At 40.3% G+C, this 17,115-nt stretch overlaps 1 protein-coding gene across 1 annotated transcript in view; it reads left to right on the top strand.

Moving 5' to 3' along the window:
* The first annotated feature begins 11,111 nt into the window (after positions 1-11,111).
* USH2A (usherin) overlaps positions 11,112-17,115 on the top strand; it is a 387,004-nt gene continuing 381,000 nt past the window's right edge. Inside the window, exons 1-2 of the mRNA XM_065058452.1 lie at positions 11,112-11,538; positions 11,934-12,613. Of these exons, the coding sequence (XP_064914524.1) occupies positions 12,129-12,613 (485 nt within the window). The 5' untranslated portion in view covers positions 11,112-11,538; positions 11,934-12,128. The remainder of the gene's footprint in view (positions 11,539-11,933; positions 12,614-17,115) is intronic.

Below are 17,115 nucleotides of genomic sequence, written 5' to 3'. Positions count from 1 at the left end.
TTAATTGTCCCACAAACTAAGTTCAGTCTTCACATAGAGTAAAGTATCACAAAAACATCTTGGAAGCGAGGAAGAGGAGAACAATTTCTAAAATCCCATTTAAAATATCTTAAGAGGTACAAAATCTCCTATAAGTCAGCACATGGTAGGTGGAAGGAATCTTAGACTCTGGAAGCTGGATCTTCTCTCAGCAGCTGATGCTGGTTTTGGTCCCCTGGCCAGTTTGGCTCTCAGGGGTTAAGTCAAGTCACACTAATCTGTGAATCTGTCAAAAGAGAGAGAATAAATCTACCAAATGAAACAAATGATTTTGCCTTGACACTGAATATTTCAGTTCAGCAGTTGAAATGAGAAAACAAAAAAGAGAAAGAAGATTTAAGCTGGGTAACATGAGCTGTCTTGGTCTGAGTCACTGGTGGCCCTGAGTCAATACCCTGGGCTATGTCCAAACATCTTGAAGGCTTGAGTCAGCTTCACAGTTTCCCAGGTTCCATTTCTGTTGTATGACTACTCAGAGTTCAACCATTATCTTCCTGGATCATGACTTCCAAATAAAAATTTCTTCAGGGCTGCTACAGATATTCATGTCAATCGTATGTCCCCCAGCCCTTCTGAGTAAGTATTCTTGCAGACTTCAGCCAGGTTATTAATATAAGGCAAAAAGATGAGACATGCTTTTGTAATACTGAATTGTGAAGGTCAAAACTGTTTCAGTTTCAAATTTAATTTTTTGGATATCCCACCAAACAATGCCTTATTGGGCTAAATAAACTGAGAAGGCTGAATTCTAATGATGAACCTTATTTTAATACACTAAATTGTAATAGATTGATAGGATATTTCCTTCAACCTGTGAAACTGTTTAAGGATACATTTCGTGATGGAAAAATGTGATTTGAAAGTGCTTTTGCCATAACTTTTATACAAATGGTGTGGTCTTAGTCTGTCCCATAGAGAACAAATAACATTAGAAGTGCAATCTAATGCTCTACTCATTATGATAGTGAGGTCCTACTTTTCCTGGGCCACAAAGAAACTGTAGTAGTTGCCAGTACTTTCATCAACATGAATAAATATAAATCTTATTGTAGTTCCAAAATATTCTTGTTCTTTGCATTCACTAAAAAAAAGAGGAGAAAATAACTTAAAGTTGCCTCATATCTTGATTTTAGGTAAAACCAAGATGGAAGTTTTATATAGAACCCAAATGGATGAAAAGAATTAAAGAGGACTAGAAGCCAGCAACAAATTTTGATGGCATTGGAAACTTTTAAAGCATTTTCATTAAATAGACAGGTATTTTGGTCACAAAAATAATCATGGTAACTTATGTCTGTTCTGAAATCACTTATTTTTCTCCTTTTCATTTAGAGACAAAAATTTCCCAGCAGAATAGAAATGATGTGGTGTAGGTGATCTACTCTCTGCCCTCAAAAAAGGAACTGTCAAAGGTAAAAGAACCATCAGGTTGTCACCTCTTCCTCTGAACCCTGATGCCATTACTAGCTCTCCTGAAAAGTTAATAAACCTCATCAGAAGTTCAGGCCTCACAGGGTGGTTGGTGAGATCAGAGCTACAGCTGGGATGGAGCTTCGTGAACAAGTTTATAAGCTGTAATGTACTCAAAAAGGTTTACATAATATTAAATTATATTCTTTGAAGAATCCATTATCTCTAACGTTAGGAAGGAATATCACCAGTCATTTGTCATTCATAGCATTCATTTATAGACTGGACTGCTGAAGTCATTACATTTTGCTTTCTTCTAAATACAGTCCCTTACGCATGGAGCTTTGAAACACTTGTAGTTTCTCCAGCTGTACGAACACTAAATTGCTATGGAGATATTTGAAGAAATTTCAAAATTCAAAGCAACTTTGAAAATAATTTCAGTCATTGAAAACTTCTCAGGTAGACAACAGAAGTGTCAAAAAAGCTGGATGTACAGTGAAATGCTTCGAATACAAACCATGAAGTATACATCAGTCATATTTATATCACTGAGTTAATGTTTAGTAAGTTTTTAAAAAGTTTAAAATGAATGTTTGTGGGGTTTTTGGTAGACAACTACTTCTTGAATAATTTGTGAAGGTTAATTGAAAAAATCATTGAATTCTTCTGGAAATCAGTTTCAACAAAAGGTATGTATATTTGAAGGACTTCTGGAATATTTTTTTAGTGGCTAGGAAGTAAATGGCATGTTTTAAATATGTAAATAAGATGATGCGTTAATAGTCATCTTGCCCCTCAAAACTGGATTGTAATATGAAGTTACTTTCTCATTTATAGTGTTACACTCACGTTATGCTCATATAATGCTGGTATTTTAAGTGTTAATTGGTAAAATTTATATAATAAGTTAACATCAAGTGTGTAGAAGATGATGGTAATTACTTCTCTTTATCCCAAACATCCAAATGCTGAAAGGCATAAATATAGATGGTTATGTGATTTTTGTCAAGGTGTCCTTGAATGAGAGGATTTAAACCTCAACACTGTTGCTTGGGCCCAAGCCAAGTCATGTGTCCTCATTGGTCTTGGGGCTTTTCCTGTGAATGCAGCTGTCACTCTCCTCTGCAGTGTATCCTAATGGAATGAGACTTCTACGTCCAGTCCTTGTCTAAGACTATGGATGTGTAGCTGAGGCTATAGGAACCTCCAGCTATTTAGCACCTCTCACTTGAGCTCCATGGATTTTCATTGCTCTGAGACCAACTCTGTGAGGGAAGAAAAATATCTCAATTATGAGATTTATAAAATAAGTATTAAGCAAATGAGCTTGATTAAAAATATATACATATATCATATTTAATATAAATTACATGCAAAGTGCAAGGGGATCATTGCCTGCTATTTAAACCTTCTCTATATGCAAAGACTGCATTGTTTTAGCAATATTGATAACGATAAAGCAGTGGATTCCCCAGTCTTCAGCTATATCAGTATAAGCATATTGGTGCACATAACACAATTTCCCTTCCCTTAGGGAAAATGGGATATTAGGATTTACCTTTCCTCAGAGATTTCAAAGAGGAGTCAATTGAACTGTGGATGTACCAAATCGTTTGCGTTTTTTGCATACTCCTGATGAAAATTGCTCTGACATTTGTGCATATTCATTAGGATAGTCATGAAAATGCAATGATAATGGGGTAAAGTAGTTCTGCCTCTCACAAAACAAATGGAATACATTTTCCTAGTATTTTGTCTATCTAGTGATGTCCTGTTTTTCTTACACTCTGTCCCTTTTCCTCTGTTTTCAGATGTAACTGTCAAGATGCTGGGCATCATGTACTACACCTTGTCAAGGAGATGGCTGTAATTACAGGTGGGCTGAGTACAGCCAAAGAGAATGTATCGTCACTGAGTTCTGCCTCCTTTTCCATCAGTGGTGTAGCTGATTTAAAGATCCCTCTTTGACTTAGCTAGTAGGTTTAGAGTTCTCTGGGGCCTCTTCCTCTCTTGGCTCTTGGGAAGGAAAAAGACACCAGGAAGCATAACGTCCTAGAAAGTCATGCCTCAGTCTATGTAACTGGTTCAAAACCTGCCACTAGTCCTGGCCCTGGAAGGAGCCTTTAAGAATCAAATAAATACACAGCTTGGGATATATTTCCTCAAAGCAGACTGAGACGGTCACTGTGTCTAGAACAGGCGATCCTGCTCTTGCCAATACCCTTGTACTCAATTTTGGCACTTGCTGGACTCCTTGGTGAGTGGATTCAATCTGCTAAATCCTCTGGGCGGAGTGGGACTGCCCATTTGGGCAGCAGTCAGCTGTTGGATTGGGTCTGCTGCATCCTCTAGCAGCACCCTATACCTCTGAATGTCCTAACACACTTCCTATGCCGTGTCCTTATTTCTCACTGGACTTACTTAACATGCTTTCCAGATTTGCATTTAGTAAACTAGAATGTGGTTAAATCAACCTTTCCTCAAAAAGCTATTCCACTGGAAGCTTTGTGGAGAAAAATGACTGTTTCCTCTACAGTCACTTCTCTTACCATGGGAGGCTCCTCTGCCTCCCTATGCTGTTGCCCAGCACTTTGAATGACTTTCTAATCTTTCACCTTCAGAACATCTTCACCAGTAGAGATGCAAATCCATGATTCCTTGCTGTCACTATTAGATTTGATTTTAGCTGATCATACAGAAAAGATTTATAGAGATGCAGAGTCCTACTGTCCATTTTCCTTTGCCATGGGGTATTAATTATTAATTGCATTTCACAGGACTGCTCTGTAGGAACATTCAGCAATCATATGTTAGTTCAATTTTTTGGCTTTTATCAGTAGATCTTCTTGTTAGTAGCTGAAACTAGATTTACTGCAAAGTTAAGCACTTTCTTGAACTTCAGAAAATGGGTTGGTTTTGACATTTGACAGTTAAACTTGGAAATTTTACTGCAGTTGATAATTCTTTGGTATTTGTTCCTTCTTGCACATCTCATAGTGCTTTGCTAAAGTGACTATCAATCTTCTTGATTTGTAGATAAGGAAACTTAAGACGCAGACACGCACAGTTACTCATTTCTGAGCTCTGATTAGAATTTGGATTTTCTGACTCTTTTGTTTCCTCTTCAAATAGCCTCCCTTAATCTAGCTTCTGAATTTTATTACAAGAAGGATGTCCATCTATTTTATTTAAGCTAGCCTATACTTATACCACAATTCCAAAAAAGTACAAAATCCTAAAGTGTATCCTAATGCTCCCCAGAATTTGCAGTGTAGAATAAGGTGCACAAAACTACTTTATGCAAAAATGTGTATGCAGTTACAGCAGATATAATACTTGTTGAAGATAACTGGGAATAATGAACATCTCAAAGTTAGGATGATGAATAACGTTAATGTTTCACACACAGGTGGAAGTGTAATGAGCTTAACTCAGTGACTCTGGGGACATGGCTGTCTCTTTAAATACAACACACTTTTAGGAATGATTGCTGAAAAAGTGGTGCCAGGAACAGACAAATCACTACTTTAAATAAAAGCATGTGGCTTTGACAGTCACTGCATGCATTTGAAAAATGGTACAAAATATAACAGGGGAACTTTGGAGTGAAATAGTACTGATGGTAAAGTTCTTGCTCTGTAGCAGTCTGGAGTGGAGAAGGGACCTGAAGTCAACTGTCCCATGGTCCTGAGGCAGCCCTGTCCTTTCAGGGCTAATTGAATAAATTGGTCCTGGTTGCTGGAAATTACTTGATGAGACAACTGTTAATTGAGAAGGCAACACTGCACTGTGCTGGCACAGGTGAGCTCTAAAGGGGTAGGAGGAAGGGAAGAAAACAGGCCTGCAACCAACTTTTGGTTTCTTCTTAGTTCCTTGTGGAGGGGAGCAGATGGAGGGGCAGCAGTAGCTCCACCCCTATGTCCTACTCTTGCTGCTCACCAGGAATCTTGCTGGTGCAGTAGGAAGGGTTTAATTGTCTTGTATGGGAAAGGAGGGCAGTGTGTCTCTGCTCTGGAGATGATGAAGGTCCTACTTCACTGTCACTGGGTCTGCTGCCCCAGCAGGCAGGCAAAGCACAGCAATGACAATTCTATGTCTCTGGAGTTTTTCCTCTGGGTCCCTCCCTCAGGATGTACAGAAGACAGAGAGCCTTTGAGAAGAAAAGGGATTTACCATGAACATCCGAGAACTTTGGACTGAGGTGAGTTCAGGGTGGAAACTTTGAGGGAAGGGAAGCTGAATAGGAAGAGAGCAGAAAAACTAAAGGTGGGAGAATTAGTGAGGACTGTGTGCTGTGAGGGAGAGGGATATGTTGAAACGCAGAAGAAACTGGTGGGAAATAAGGATTCTGAGGGCAGAATATAAAGGTTTGAGAGACCTGATGCTGGTTGAAGAGTTGGTCTGAATAGAAAGCGACAAGAACCTTTTAGGAGCAAATCAGAAGAAGATGCTTGGGGAAGAAGCATGTCCTTGGCAATGATAAATATGACTGAATTTACTGTAGTGATTTGCAAGAAGCAACAGAAGGGGCTGTGAAATGAAAGTGAATTTAGAAGCTGCAGGAGAAGGATATAAATGCAGGGTTTTTGACAAAAGAGGAAAAAGACAGGGGAAGTATTTTGAGAAGCAGGAAGTATAAATTTTCAGGAAGAAAATGCATAATTTGAATGCTTATAGGAGGAAACGATTATGGTCGTGTTGCATGGTCCAGTCCTCAATCGAATATCCTGTTCATCTGTCTTCAGAAAATTGCCTATCTATATGCAGCTTGGACAAACATTAATGTAACTTTCCAGTTTGTCAACATGTATGTGTCAAGTTAAAATTTCACGGTTTGTGTGGGTTTTTGTTGTTGTTGCTGTTTTTTGTTTGTTTGTTTTTGTTTTTTTTTTAAGAAAGCACAGGAAATCAATTTTATCATTCTTTGAAAATAAGGAAAGGATTTTTAGAAGAAAAACTATGAAGCTATGTTTGGTGACTTTGTCAGACACTTGAAATCAAGATTCCATTTTTTTTAATGTCTCAGGTACAAGTCTCTTTATAGAATTTCTGCTGGTTATTTGCTGACTGTTCCTCCTGGCAGGGGATGAAGCAGCCCCTCTCCTCTGCTGTTACCTGAGGGCTGTGTTGAAGACACATTGTGACTGCGACTGAACAGAAACTGAGAAGGGGAGGTAGCTGCAGAGCTGGAAGGTTGTCCTTCGGGATGGAACGCAAAGTTGGAAGATGATGTGGAATCATGTTTTGCTGAAAGACTGCTTGGGGCAAGGAAGGTGAGATCAGATTGACTGGTCAAGGTTGGGCAGGATGCTTGTTGCTTAATGGTGATAAAGCAGATGAGGCTGGAAGGGGCTGCATCTATGGATTAAGCAGCCATGAAATAGGGGATTAAAGAAGGTCTCAAGGAAAATGAAGAATAGGGGCAGGGATTTGACTGAGAATCTGGAGAAGGTGTTGATAATCAGCTGATGAAAACAGAATTTATTAATTAGGTACAGATAATGTACTGAAAGGGTTGAGGGCCAGAGGATGGATTAGAGATTTTTTTTTTTGAGAAAGGGCTAATAAAAGAAAAAATAATCTGTTACTTGAATGTGTCCTGTGCTGGGAACTGGCAGGAAAGCTTGTGATGGATTGGGGTGGGGGGAGGCATGGAGAAAATAACAGATGCTGTGGGGAGAGAAAAGGTTGATCATGAAGAGCCCAAGCGCTCCAGCTGTATGGGGTGGGCTTTCCCATTTGGACAGGCCATTATTACAGCCTGCCATGGTCATGCAAAAGAAAAGTCTTTGCAGAGGTTTCCTTTCACTGGATTTACTGTCTGGAGATGTATAGTCTACCTCAGTATTTTCAAGGGAAAGAAGCCTGTAAAACTTGTTGCCGAAAAGAGTCTTTCATTTTTGCCTCTCCAGTAACAAAGAAAGTTTTGGTGCTAAAATAAGCAATGTGATGTACTGTAGTTCTAAAGCTGTTAAAAAGCTCTTAACAGCTCTATAAAATACTTGCCGCCTCCTCCTGTGCTTTCAGAAAATTTTACTCTAATATTTATTTCACTGCCTTATACAGAATTTCCTCCCTTTTAGAACATAAGTTGTTAATTATTCCTGGGTTGTCATGATCAACTCTCCTCCAGCTATTAAAACATACTTGCATTGTAGTTTTATTTTTACTTGTAAAATATCGGAAAAAACAATTTTGCTAGACAGTTAAATTTGAAATAAATATTGACTCTGCTATGAAAATGGATCTTTTATGTTAATTTCCTGCAAATACTCAAATGGTGTAGTTTTACAAGAAAACACACTCATAAAAGCAAGTCTTTATGAATATTCACTGAAAGTGAATTTTGAATTGTACACTTGAGCCTAATCTTTGAAAGTCATGCTGTGTGGGTTAGTCTGCATAGGTCACTTCACACAATAGCAAAAATAGTAGCATGCAGCTAGTCAGCACTGCACAAATACAAGCTAATATTGGTACAAGGTCCTTGTGGAACACGACAGAAGTGAAAGCTTTCAATACACTGCAAAATTCTTCAGTTTTTCAGAACTCTTAATAAACAGAAGACAAGGCAAAATTAGTTGTCAAGATTTTGCTCACCACTGTTTAAAATATTACGTAAAAAGCAATTGTGATGGTGCAGAACAGCCATGGTATTTTGAGGAGAGAAACGGATTACCTGAAATTGTACCTCAGTAGTTCCGGAAATTGAGTCTAAGGGATTGTTATAAGTTGGTATTGCTTTGTGTAGGTGTAAAACACATGCAACTGTGCACTGTTTGTGCAGACTAGTTTTCTATCATTGGAGTTTTGAGTAAGTGTATTACTGCATCCCCCTGTCTCCCTTCATCTTCCTTCTCTCCCCCACCACGATTACTGTTGCAAAGTTGAGCACACGGAAGTTGGGGAAAAAATGGTGTTAGGTTTACCTTCTATGCAAACTTAATTAGTCCCTGTGGTTTTACCAACTTCAACAAGATCCTCCACTGAGCATGAGCAAACTGGTATTTTTTGAGGGCTTATAACCTGGTTATAAAAAGATGACATATCAAATCCCTGCTTCAAAGCACACAAATTTTAGACATGGGGTCTGCAAAATTTTCCAGACAAGGCACAGACATAACGCAGTATAACAAACTAGGCTTTATGGTCTCTTTTCCCTAGTAACCTGCCCCAACCTGCTTAGAGCAGTCGGTGTGTCCTGAGACTCTGCTAACCATGGGTTAAGGAAAGAGCTAGTATGGAAGGTTTTTTTTGGATTATGCCACCTGCCATGGACAGAGTGTTGAATAATTAGGATTAAGCTCCCAGTTATATCACAACTTTCTGATGGCGGTCAGATTCCCCGATGGCATCTGTGTGGCTTAAAGTCACGCCAGTGGCTCTCAGAGGCTTTGTTTTCTGAGGTAAACAGTTGTAACTAAAGTCTTGGAGCATTCAAATGAGGTCATTTTCCTTGTGCCACAATTCTAATTTTGTTAAATGGGCATAATGAATTCCTCACAATAATTCATTGCATAATACTAACACACTTTCTTGCCTAGTGTGATTTCCTGTTTACATATATGTATATTAAAGATCCTTCAAAACGCTCCTGTAATCAGAATCCGCAATATTTCCTTCAAAATAATTTCCAGGCTTTGAGTTCATGGTACAGGTTATATCGCATGCCTGTTCCTGGCTGCAAAGGCCTTTGGACACTTTCTCATCTATTTAACTACCTGCAAGTAGTTTATTCATTTTATTCCTGATGAACAATGGTGTCCTTGACAAAAAATGTAGTGATCCTTGACCTGGGTAATTGTGCTGTTGGCTTGCAATGTGGTTTTGCAAGGTTTGTACTATCGCCTTGTATATTTGGATGAAATATGTAAAGGGAAAAAATTGTGATCTGTGCTGGGCTGGTTATCTCTGGCGACAGAGGGTGTAATGTGAGGCAGAGTCATTTTCCCAGACTGAGCACTGACTATGAAAGATGCTATGGCGTACTGTGGAGCTGGTGGGGCTGTCAAGTATTTGTGAAATATAACAAAGTGCATTTTGTGGTGAATGTGCCGTGAATTTCCTTTTGGATACCTGTTAGATCTGCAAGGATTCTTGGAACAGGTCTTGTGGTTGCTAGAAAGAGGTGGAATAGAGCAAAACATGATTTTTTTAATTTCAGGAATGCCAAGGTTACGGTCTGGTATCTTTGGCCATTTGATAAGTTCCCACTTTTGTCAGGTGTATGCTCCATGGCTCATAGCTGTTCCTGTCTGTCTGATGTCCTGAGATGGTGGTTAATGGCTGGGTTTTTATTCCTGCATTGTTTTCTGTCTGTTCTCTTTCCATCATGTTCCAAAAGACCTGGCTGGTTCTTCATGTGCAAATGCTCTTACTGTTGTATTGTTGATGGTACTGTGGCAACCTATGGTCTAAGTATATTTATCTAGGAATGCTTTATGTGCTGAGGTCTTGCACCATGGCTCAGACCAATGTTCTACTTCCCATCCCTTCTGTGGTAAACACAGTTCTTTACATTTGAATACTTCAGAGAATGCAATTCTGGCAACAGAGCTACAATGCTTAATAACTACCAGAACATGAAAATGTTGCAAAGTGACTGATAACAATTTAGCAGGAATTACTATTTATCTTTTATGACTTTAGGAAAAAGATCTGTACTAAAGCAGAGATGTTCAAGGAATGGTCAAGAAGCTTGTTTGATGTGGGATGAAGGGCTTGTTAAAAGACATTAAGAATTATGACAGAGGATGATTTCTTAAAATCTGTATGTGTTGTCAAACAACTTTGTCACTATGTAGCTAGTAGAAGTCCAAACATGCTAAGGTGACAAGTTACTAGAGGTTATTTCAATGAAATTGTCAGGAAATATAGCAGCCAGGTTGCAGCTCATCCAAATTCCATAATGAAGATAAAACCTATAGATACTTTTTTATCTTCAGGGGATGCATTAATTGGTGCCTCTCTGTCCAGAAATACATACAAAGCACCTATTGTAGCTCATGCTCAGATCACTGATGTCAACTTTGAAGCTTGTTTGTGTTTGCTTTGCAAAGCCATTCTAAAGACAGAACTGAGGTTCATGTCAAAAGCGTTTGAAGGTCCTGACAAGGTTTCTTCTTTGCACTTTTTTTGCTGTGGAAGGTGTACCTATGGGAATTATTTGCTCTTGTTTGTGGTCCTCTGTTGGTCTTCAAGATCCCACACTTGTTTCAGTGTGTGAAAGAAATTAATTCCCCTGTCCCTGCCCAGTGCAAGTCTGACCGCAAAACTTAAGAAAATGGGGCCGACAGACAACTACTTTGTCGCTTCCAAAACTTTACAAGTCAGAACTTGACAGACGCGCCTTACAGAAGGACTCGCACCTCCCAAAAGCCGCCCTGACCCCACCGACATTGAACCACACACCCGCAGGGCGGCTGCCCGGGGCCGCCTTATATATTTCATTCCGCGCAGCAGCGAAAGGGCCTCTCGGGGGAGGGCTGGGGGTGTGTAAAATTAAGCCAGACAAGGGCAGAAGGAGGGAGCGGTGTTCCCGGGGATGCCGCCGCCCGCTGCTGCTGCGGCCGCTTTAAACGGGGCGGGAGGGGTTGGCGGTCCCGGGCCGCGGGGGCGGGGAAGAGGCCGCGGCGTTGCCGGGTGACCGCGGGCGGCGTTGCCGGGGGAGCCGCCGGGCGCCGCGCCGCTCTCCGCGCTCCTCTTCCCGGCGGAGTCAATAACGGGAAACCAACTTCTCCATCGGCTGCGGTCGCGCCGTTCGCCGCCTGCCCTTGCCCTGCCCTGCCCTGTCCGCCGGTGAGCCCCGGCGCAGGCGTTCGCTGTTAGATCCACACGGGACAGATGGGGAAGGGGGTTTTAATCAGCTTTGCCGAGAGCTGAAACGAGCAGTGTGAGGTGGGCGGCGGGGTAAGGGCACGAAGCGGCCTGTGAACTTCAGGGAACGGTAGAGAGACGTTCCTGGGGCTCGGGCTGCTGTTCCCAGGGTGCCCAGGAGCGGAGGCAGGGGGGTGTCCCCCAGCCTACCCCGAAATAGCGCGGTGGGCATGGCGCCGAGTGGCTCCCAGGTGGCGGTGTAAAGCGCAGGTAAGCACCGGGGGGAATGCAAGCGTGAGGTTCAGTCAAGTGTAGTTTGAAACCCTGAGGAAAGACGCTCGGGGGCTGAAGTTGCATGCCCTGGTTTGCTGACTTACGCTCTTCTCGTTACCTTAAACTGTAAAGCTGAGCGTCGGCCTGGCGTGACGTGACTGATCGGGGATAAACCCTGCTCGGCTCTGAGCCCGCGCAGGCTTGAGCCGGCCTAGATCCGTTGACCTCACTTAGAGAGACTTCTTGGCTTTTGCTGGTTTGCAGATGGGCCTGCTGGCTGAAATTTGGAAAGAGCATTCAGACCCTTGGTATCTCTAGCAGGGCATCACCTCTGTTAGTGCAAAAGGGGCACATTCCTCCAGTGAATTGTGTCTGTTTTCTGTGGTTCGCAGATACTGGCTGTCACCCACGTGTGTTTCGCTGGTTAGAAGACATAGATGTCCCCTGCGACTGAGTCCTTGCATGAGTGTTTTGAAGATGAAATGCTTCATAAACTCTTAAAGTGTACTACCTGAGGACACTGCTACCGACATGGACATCATTATTTATTTACGGATGCTTTAATCAGGAGGAGCTTTTTTGTAAACATGAATTACCGGGCTCTTTCCTTGAGGTGTCGTTTCTTGTTTCATGCTATTGAAACATTAATCTTAACTTATTATGACTCTTTTGTGTTGGTCAGCTCTCAGGGACATTTCCCTAGGCTTGAAAATGTGGGAGCTTTCAAGAACGTGTCAATCGTGCCAACTCAAGCCACTTGTGGGCTGCCAGACCGAAGTACTTTTTGTCATAGCTCAGTAGCTGTTGAAAGTATTCTGTCCTGCACCCAGAGGTTTTGTGTTCAGGAATGTCCATACAGGTCATCACCTGCTTCCTACAAACTGCTTCTTTCAGAAGGCCTTGGTACCTGTATCACCGAGGACAAAAGGGACTTGCATCCAGGTTCCTTCAGCAACGCTTCCAGTTTTATTTTTCATAACCACAAGGATTGCTTCTCTACTCCCCGTTCCCTGAGGCTTGCAGCTTCATTTACGTTAACTGTATGGTTGAAACCTGAGCAAGAAGGTGTAATGTAAGTAGTATTGAAGGTGTTTACTTTCCTGGTGCTCTTAAAAAAATTGATCATTGTACTCATGGTCATTATTAGCAAGGTATTTAAAATTTTAAAACAGTACAGTGAGAAACTCTGACGTTTTAAAGCTGTATTTAGGTTGGGGTCTTTGCAAATGTCAAGACAAGTAGGTTCAGTTTCAGTGGCGTTGACTCAGATGATGCTCCAATTGCTTTCTGTGGGAACTATTCATACGTAATATGTAGGTCTGTTATTAAAAATCTAAATGTGTATGTCTAATTCACATTCCTTCTTCTAAAAGTTGCTAGAAAAACATGTCAGGGGTTTGGGCTGTTGCTGCTTTCATGATGGAAAAAAATAATCTAAAATTTTAGGAATCTCACAACGCAAGTTTACTCCTTAAAAACAAACAAGGAAACCCCCAAAATGAGTATTTCAGAGGTATAGAAGAGTGGTCATAGTGTTCCTGGAAGGTCTGGGGAATGCTGACTGAACAATAGTGTTGCTACTTCAACACTATTCAAGCTGCTAGTGAAGTTTCACTAGATGCCTACAAAATAGACATGGCTAAGCATACTCCCTCTCTTATTTGTCTACATGTTACATTTTCTGCAAATATTGCTGTTATAAGTGGCCTTCAGCTTGACTGGGCCTTACTATAATGAAAAACTTGCTTTCTGAAAACTGTATTGCAAATCCTGCAAAAAAGTTCCCTTCATCTATCGCAAAATACAGGGCCTCATACTCTTTCTTATCCTGCTTGTGCAGATCCTCTTTAAAGCGAAGCACACAAGTATAGTACATTCCTTCAGAATATATGTACAAATGTTTTTGCGCTTACAGCTTAGTAGAGTGAAAATAATGCTCTATTGTAGCATTCTTGATACTTATTTTGCATGCTGCTGTGAAATAGTAAGTTGTCTAGGGGTGGGAAAATTATCAGAAACAACAGAAATGTCTAAAATTATAATAATATATCTAAAATTACAGTCTGCTTTATGCAAGGATAATTACCTTTAAAAAATAAACCTAGCCATAGAAATTGTGGTTATGGAGGGGAAGTAAATGAGATCTGGGGAGCAAAAATGACTTTAGTTTGGGCTTAAGTTAAATTGGCTCAGCTGAAGGTATGTGTCTCTAGAGTTTTAGCCTATTGTGTTTTATTGACAGTATTTCCTATATAATATTTTAATCTTCAGTGCCAGAGAGTCTATTCCTAAGGTTGTCCTATGCCGTGAGTTCGTGTCCGTACACACACGGGCATATCAGTCTTGTTCAGCAGAGCATATGCCTAACTGGAAGTAGAAATGTCCTGCTAATTTTCAAGCAAGCTGTTGCAGCGATGTGTTGAATGACATCCATGAAACTCTTTTGTCAAGGGGATAGGCTTTTGCTTGCATGGAGCCTAAAACAATGAAATGTATGTCCTTGGTTTCAAATGATTAAGTGCTGTGTAGAAACGAGACTCTACCGATGTCTGATTATCCATGGAATAGTGTAAAACATTAGCCTCCAATTGCTACTGTGTTAATAACTACAGAGTGTACATATTCCTGTTCAGTGGGTTTTATAGATCACTTTAAAATCTAAATGTTTTCATTCCATTTTTCTAATAGATCACTTCATTCTTCTTCCTTGTGAGATTGCTGCTACTCAACATGTAGCAATGGCAATGGTAGAGTGCAGTCCTGAAAACAGAAGTTGGACAACAGCCATTCCAGTGGACAGGCTGATATGCCACTGTTCAAACCCTTTTTCACTGTTCACAGCAATAAGGGTGTTAATTTTCATTTCTTCATAAAAGGCATGCAGAGCTCCAGTTGAGGCAAAACAGTAATGACGCACGAATAACCACTGAAGCTTGACTCAGGAGGCATCCTACAAAAGAGAAATAGTTTAACACCAAACTAATGTTTTTCCTTTTAGCGTATTGGTTTAGTGAGTCCTTCAGGTTGGCAGAAGGAGTTTGACTTACCAGATGTCCTACATTTTGCAGTCCCTGATGGGGAATTGTCCCTGTTGGATGTCAATTTGTGAGACCTTTCAAACCCCATTATCACAGCAGAGACACAGAACCAGGACTCATTCTAACCAAGTCTTTGTGCTGTCACCAGAACACTAGGAATATGAGCCAGAACCAGCCACTCATTTTACCAGTAGAATAATAAAGTTGAACAGGGTATTTTGTTTACTGGCAAAGTACTTTAACATCGAGTACAGTAGACCCATGTTTTTTGGACGTGCCATACTAATGTGTTTCTTCATGCTGAATATTAAATGGTCTGGCTGCTAGCGAATGCTTAGGAAAGAAGCTGGGAGTGTTGCTGTGCAGCATCCCATTGCCTCCTTGTAAAGACTGTGATTTTTCTCTGTTAGGCACGTGCCCATGTGAGAGAATAGCAGGATATTTCTGTAAGAAGTTACTGTGCTGGCTGGCCATGAAATACTGATGCAAGGATCCAAAGTCTGAGGGTCCTTTAAAAACTGTGATATTCTGAGGGAGCAAATATATGCGGGCAATCAAAGACACCAAGAAATTTCTTCATCAGTTTCATATAATGAGTTTTCTTATGTGTATCTGGGAAAGAATATGCTTTCGAAAAAAGAGACAGGTCACACGGCGGATTTATTTGAAGCCCTGATGTTCTTCTAAGATGTATAGTGTAGATATTTGTAGGTGTGCTTTCAAGTCACTGCAAACTGAAAATCTTTAATAAAAGCAAGAGAATAGCGAGAAAAAAAGTGACATTGTACTCCAGTCTAAATTTGCCTTCCCTTTAGGCAGTAAGCGAGCAGAGCTTGTCCCTGAATTTTATTCTTTTCCCATGTTTTCTCTCTTACTACATGTACTCATCAGCTATAAATGCTTCCAGTAAACCTGGTCATGGCCTGTAAGTAAGCCTTAGCACAATGTAGGCAACTGTATATGATGATAACCCTTCACAGTGGAACAGGAGAAGAATAAGAGTAGAAGCTTAGCATATATAAGTAATCATTACGAGCAGTTTATATAAATTCAGTGTGAACTGGGATAACTGGATGTTAGATGACCAGAAGACATTTGCGATGGGAGAGAAATGAGCTGGAGACTTTCATGTGCAAAAGGGTCGGGGGAATGGACTGATTGTTAAGTGAGCAGTAGATGTATTTTTTTAACTTTATTTTTGTAAAGGACTAAGATAATATCCTATTCCTTTTTATCCATTCAGCTGTTTTACATTAGGAATCAGACTGAAAGGGGGAGTTGCCTTAAGATACCATACATCTGATTATGAACCTGTGCAGATGTTCCCATTTGCAAGTGCTCCAGTTCATGTGTGGGGATCACCAACGCAGCTGTGTTAGATTCTCTAGAATATTTTTCTCTTTGAAAGCTGACAAAGCAGATTTGTGTTGCTTGCTGTCTCTCCCTCCAACCCCACCATACAGAATTACATAGTCAGGAATTTGCTTTGTGGGACTGCAGGTTACCAGAAGTTGGAAACTTCACAAAGGACAGTGGTTTCTCTCTGTAGTCATGGCTGGAGTGAAAAATCATTCTCAGAGTCAGAAGTAATAATGGTTATGTCTATTTCACCTATGTTAGCACTACTTTGGTTTTTCTTTCTTTCTTTCTTTTTTTTTTTTTTTTTAATCTTTCAACATGAGTCACGATTCACATTTGTTCTTTCTAGTTTTCAAAGTGATGTACATCAAGGTCACTTCCCTTCTTAAAGTCATGACACCTTTGGGGATAAAAACAATGTGGGGATATTTGGTTTAGATAACTAAAATAAACAAAAAAAACGGATTATCCAATTATTGTTTATCCAGGAACTGGGTAAATCCAGTTCCTAAATATTTTGCTACTTAGCTGAACCTTCCCTCACATTTATTATCTAGCAAAACTAGCATGTTTACAAGCAAACAAAATATGGAAAAGACCGGTCAACAATATATTAAGAAATGTGTTTTTTGTAAAGTCTGGAAAACAAAAGTCTGCATTTAGCAAGTTGTTTGGTTGACAACATTCCAGCAGCCTAAAATGGTGACAGTTAAAATGAATTAATTTTTCTCTTGGATTTAAAGATGAATTAGTAAATAATGGCAGTATCAAAGAACAACATTTTTGATACTTTTCTTTTGTAAATGCATAATAACTGAAGATGCTTATTGGTGGATAAGGTGTGTTTGTTTTTTTTTCTGAAATGCATCTAAGTAAATCCTGATCTAATACAAATTTTATATGCTTTTCCATTGTGACTTGGTGCACTAATGCAGTCTGGTGTAGCTGTTAAAATATTTGGCCCTTGATGGGTCAGTAAATTGGGGACTGGATTTCTCAAGCAGCTGAAATGGGAATGCAGAACTTCATAGCTTTTGTTGCACTAATGATCACCTTAATAAAATACACAGCTGTTTAATGAGCATACATAGCCTGTGTGTTCCCAGGACCTTGAGCATCTTGGTGATCAGATTGGTAAAAGTATTTCGGCAGCTAGTTATGCACTGTGGGTTGTTAC

Source organism: Columba livia, chromosome 3 (assembly GCF_036013475.1).
Source record: "Columba livia isolate bColLiv1 breed racing homer chromosome 3, bColLiv1.pat.W.v2, whole genome shotgun sequence".
NCBI classification, from domain to species: domain Eukaryota; kingdom Metazoa; phylum Chordata; class Aves; order Columbiformes; family Columbidae; genus Columba; species Columba livia.
Note: the sequence above shows the minus strand (reverse complement) of the source record. Positions and strands in the feature narration are given on the sequence as shown.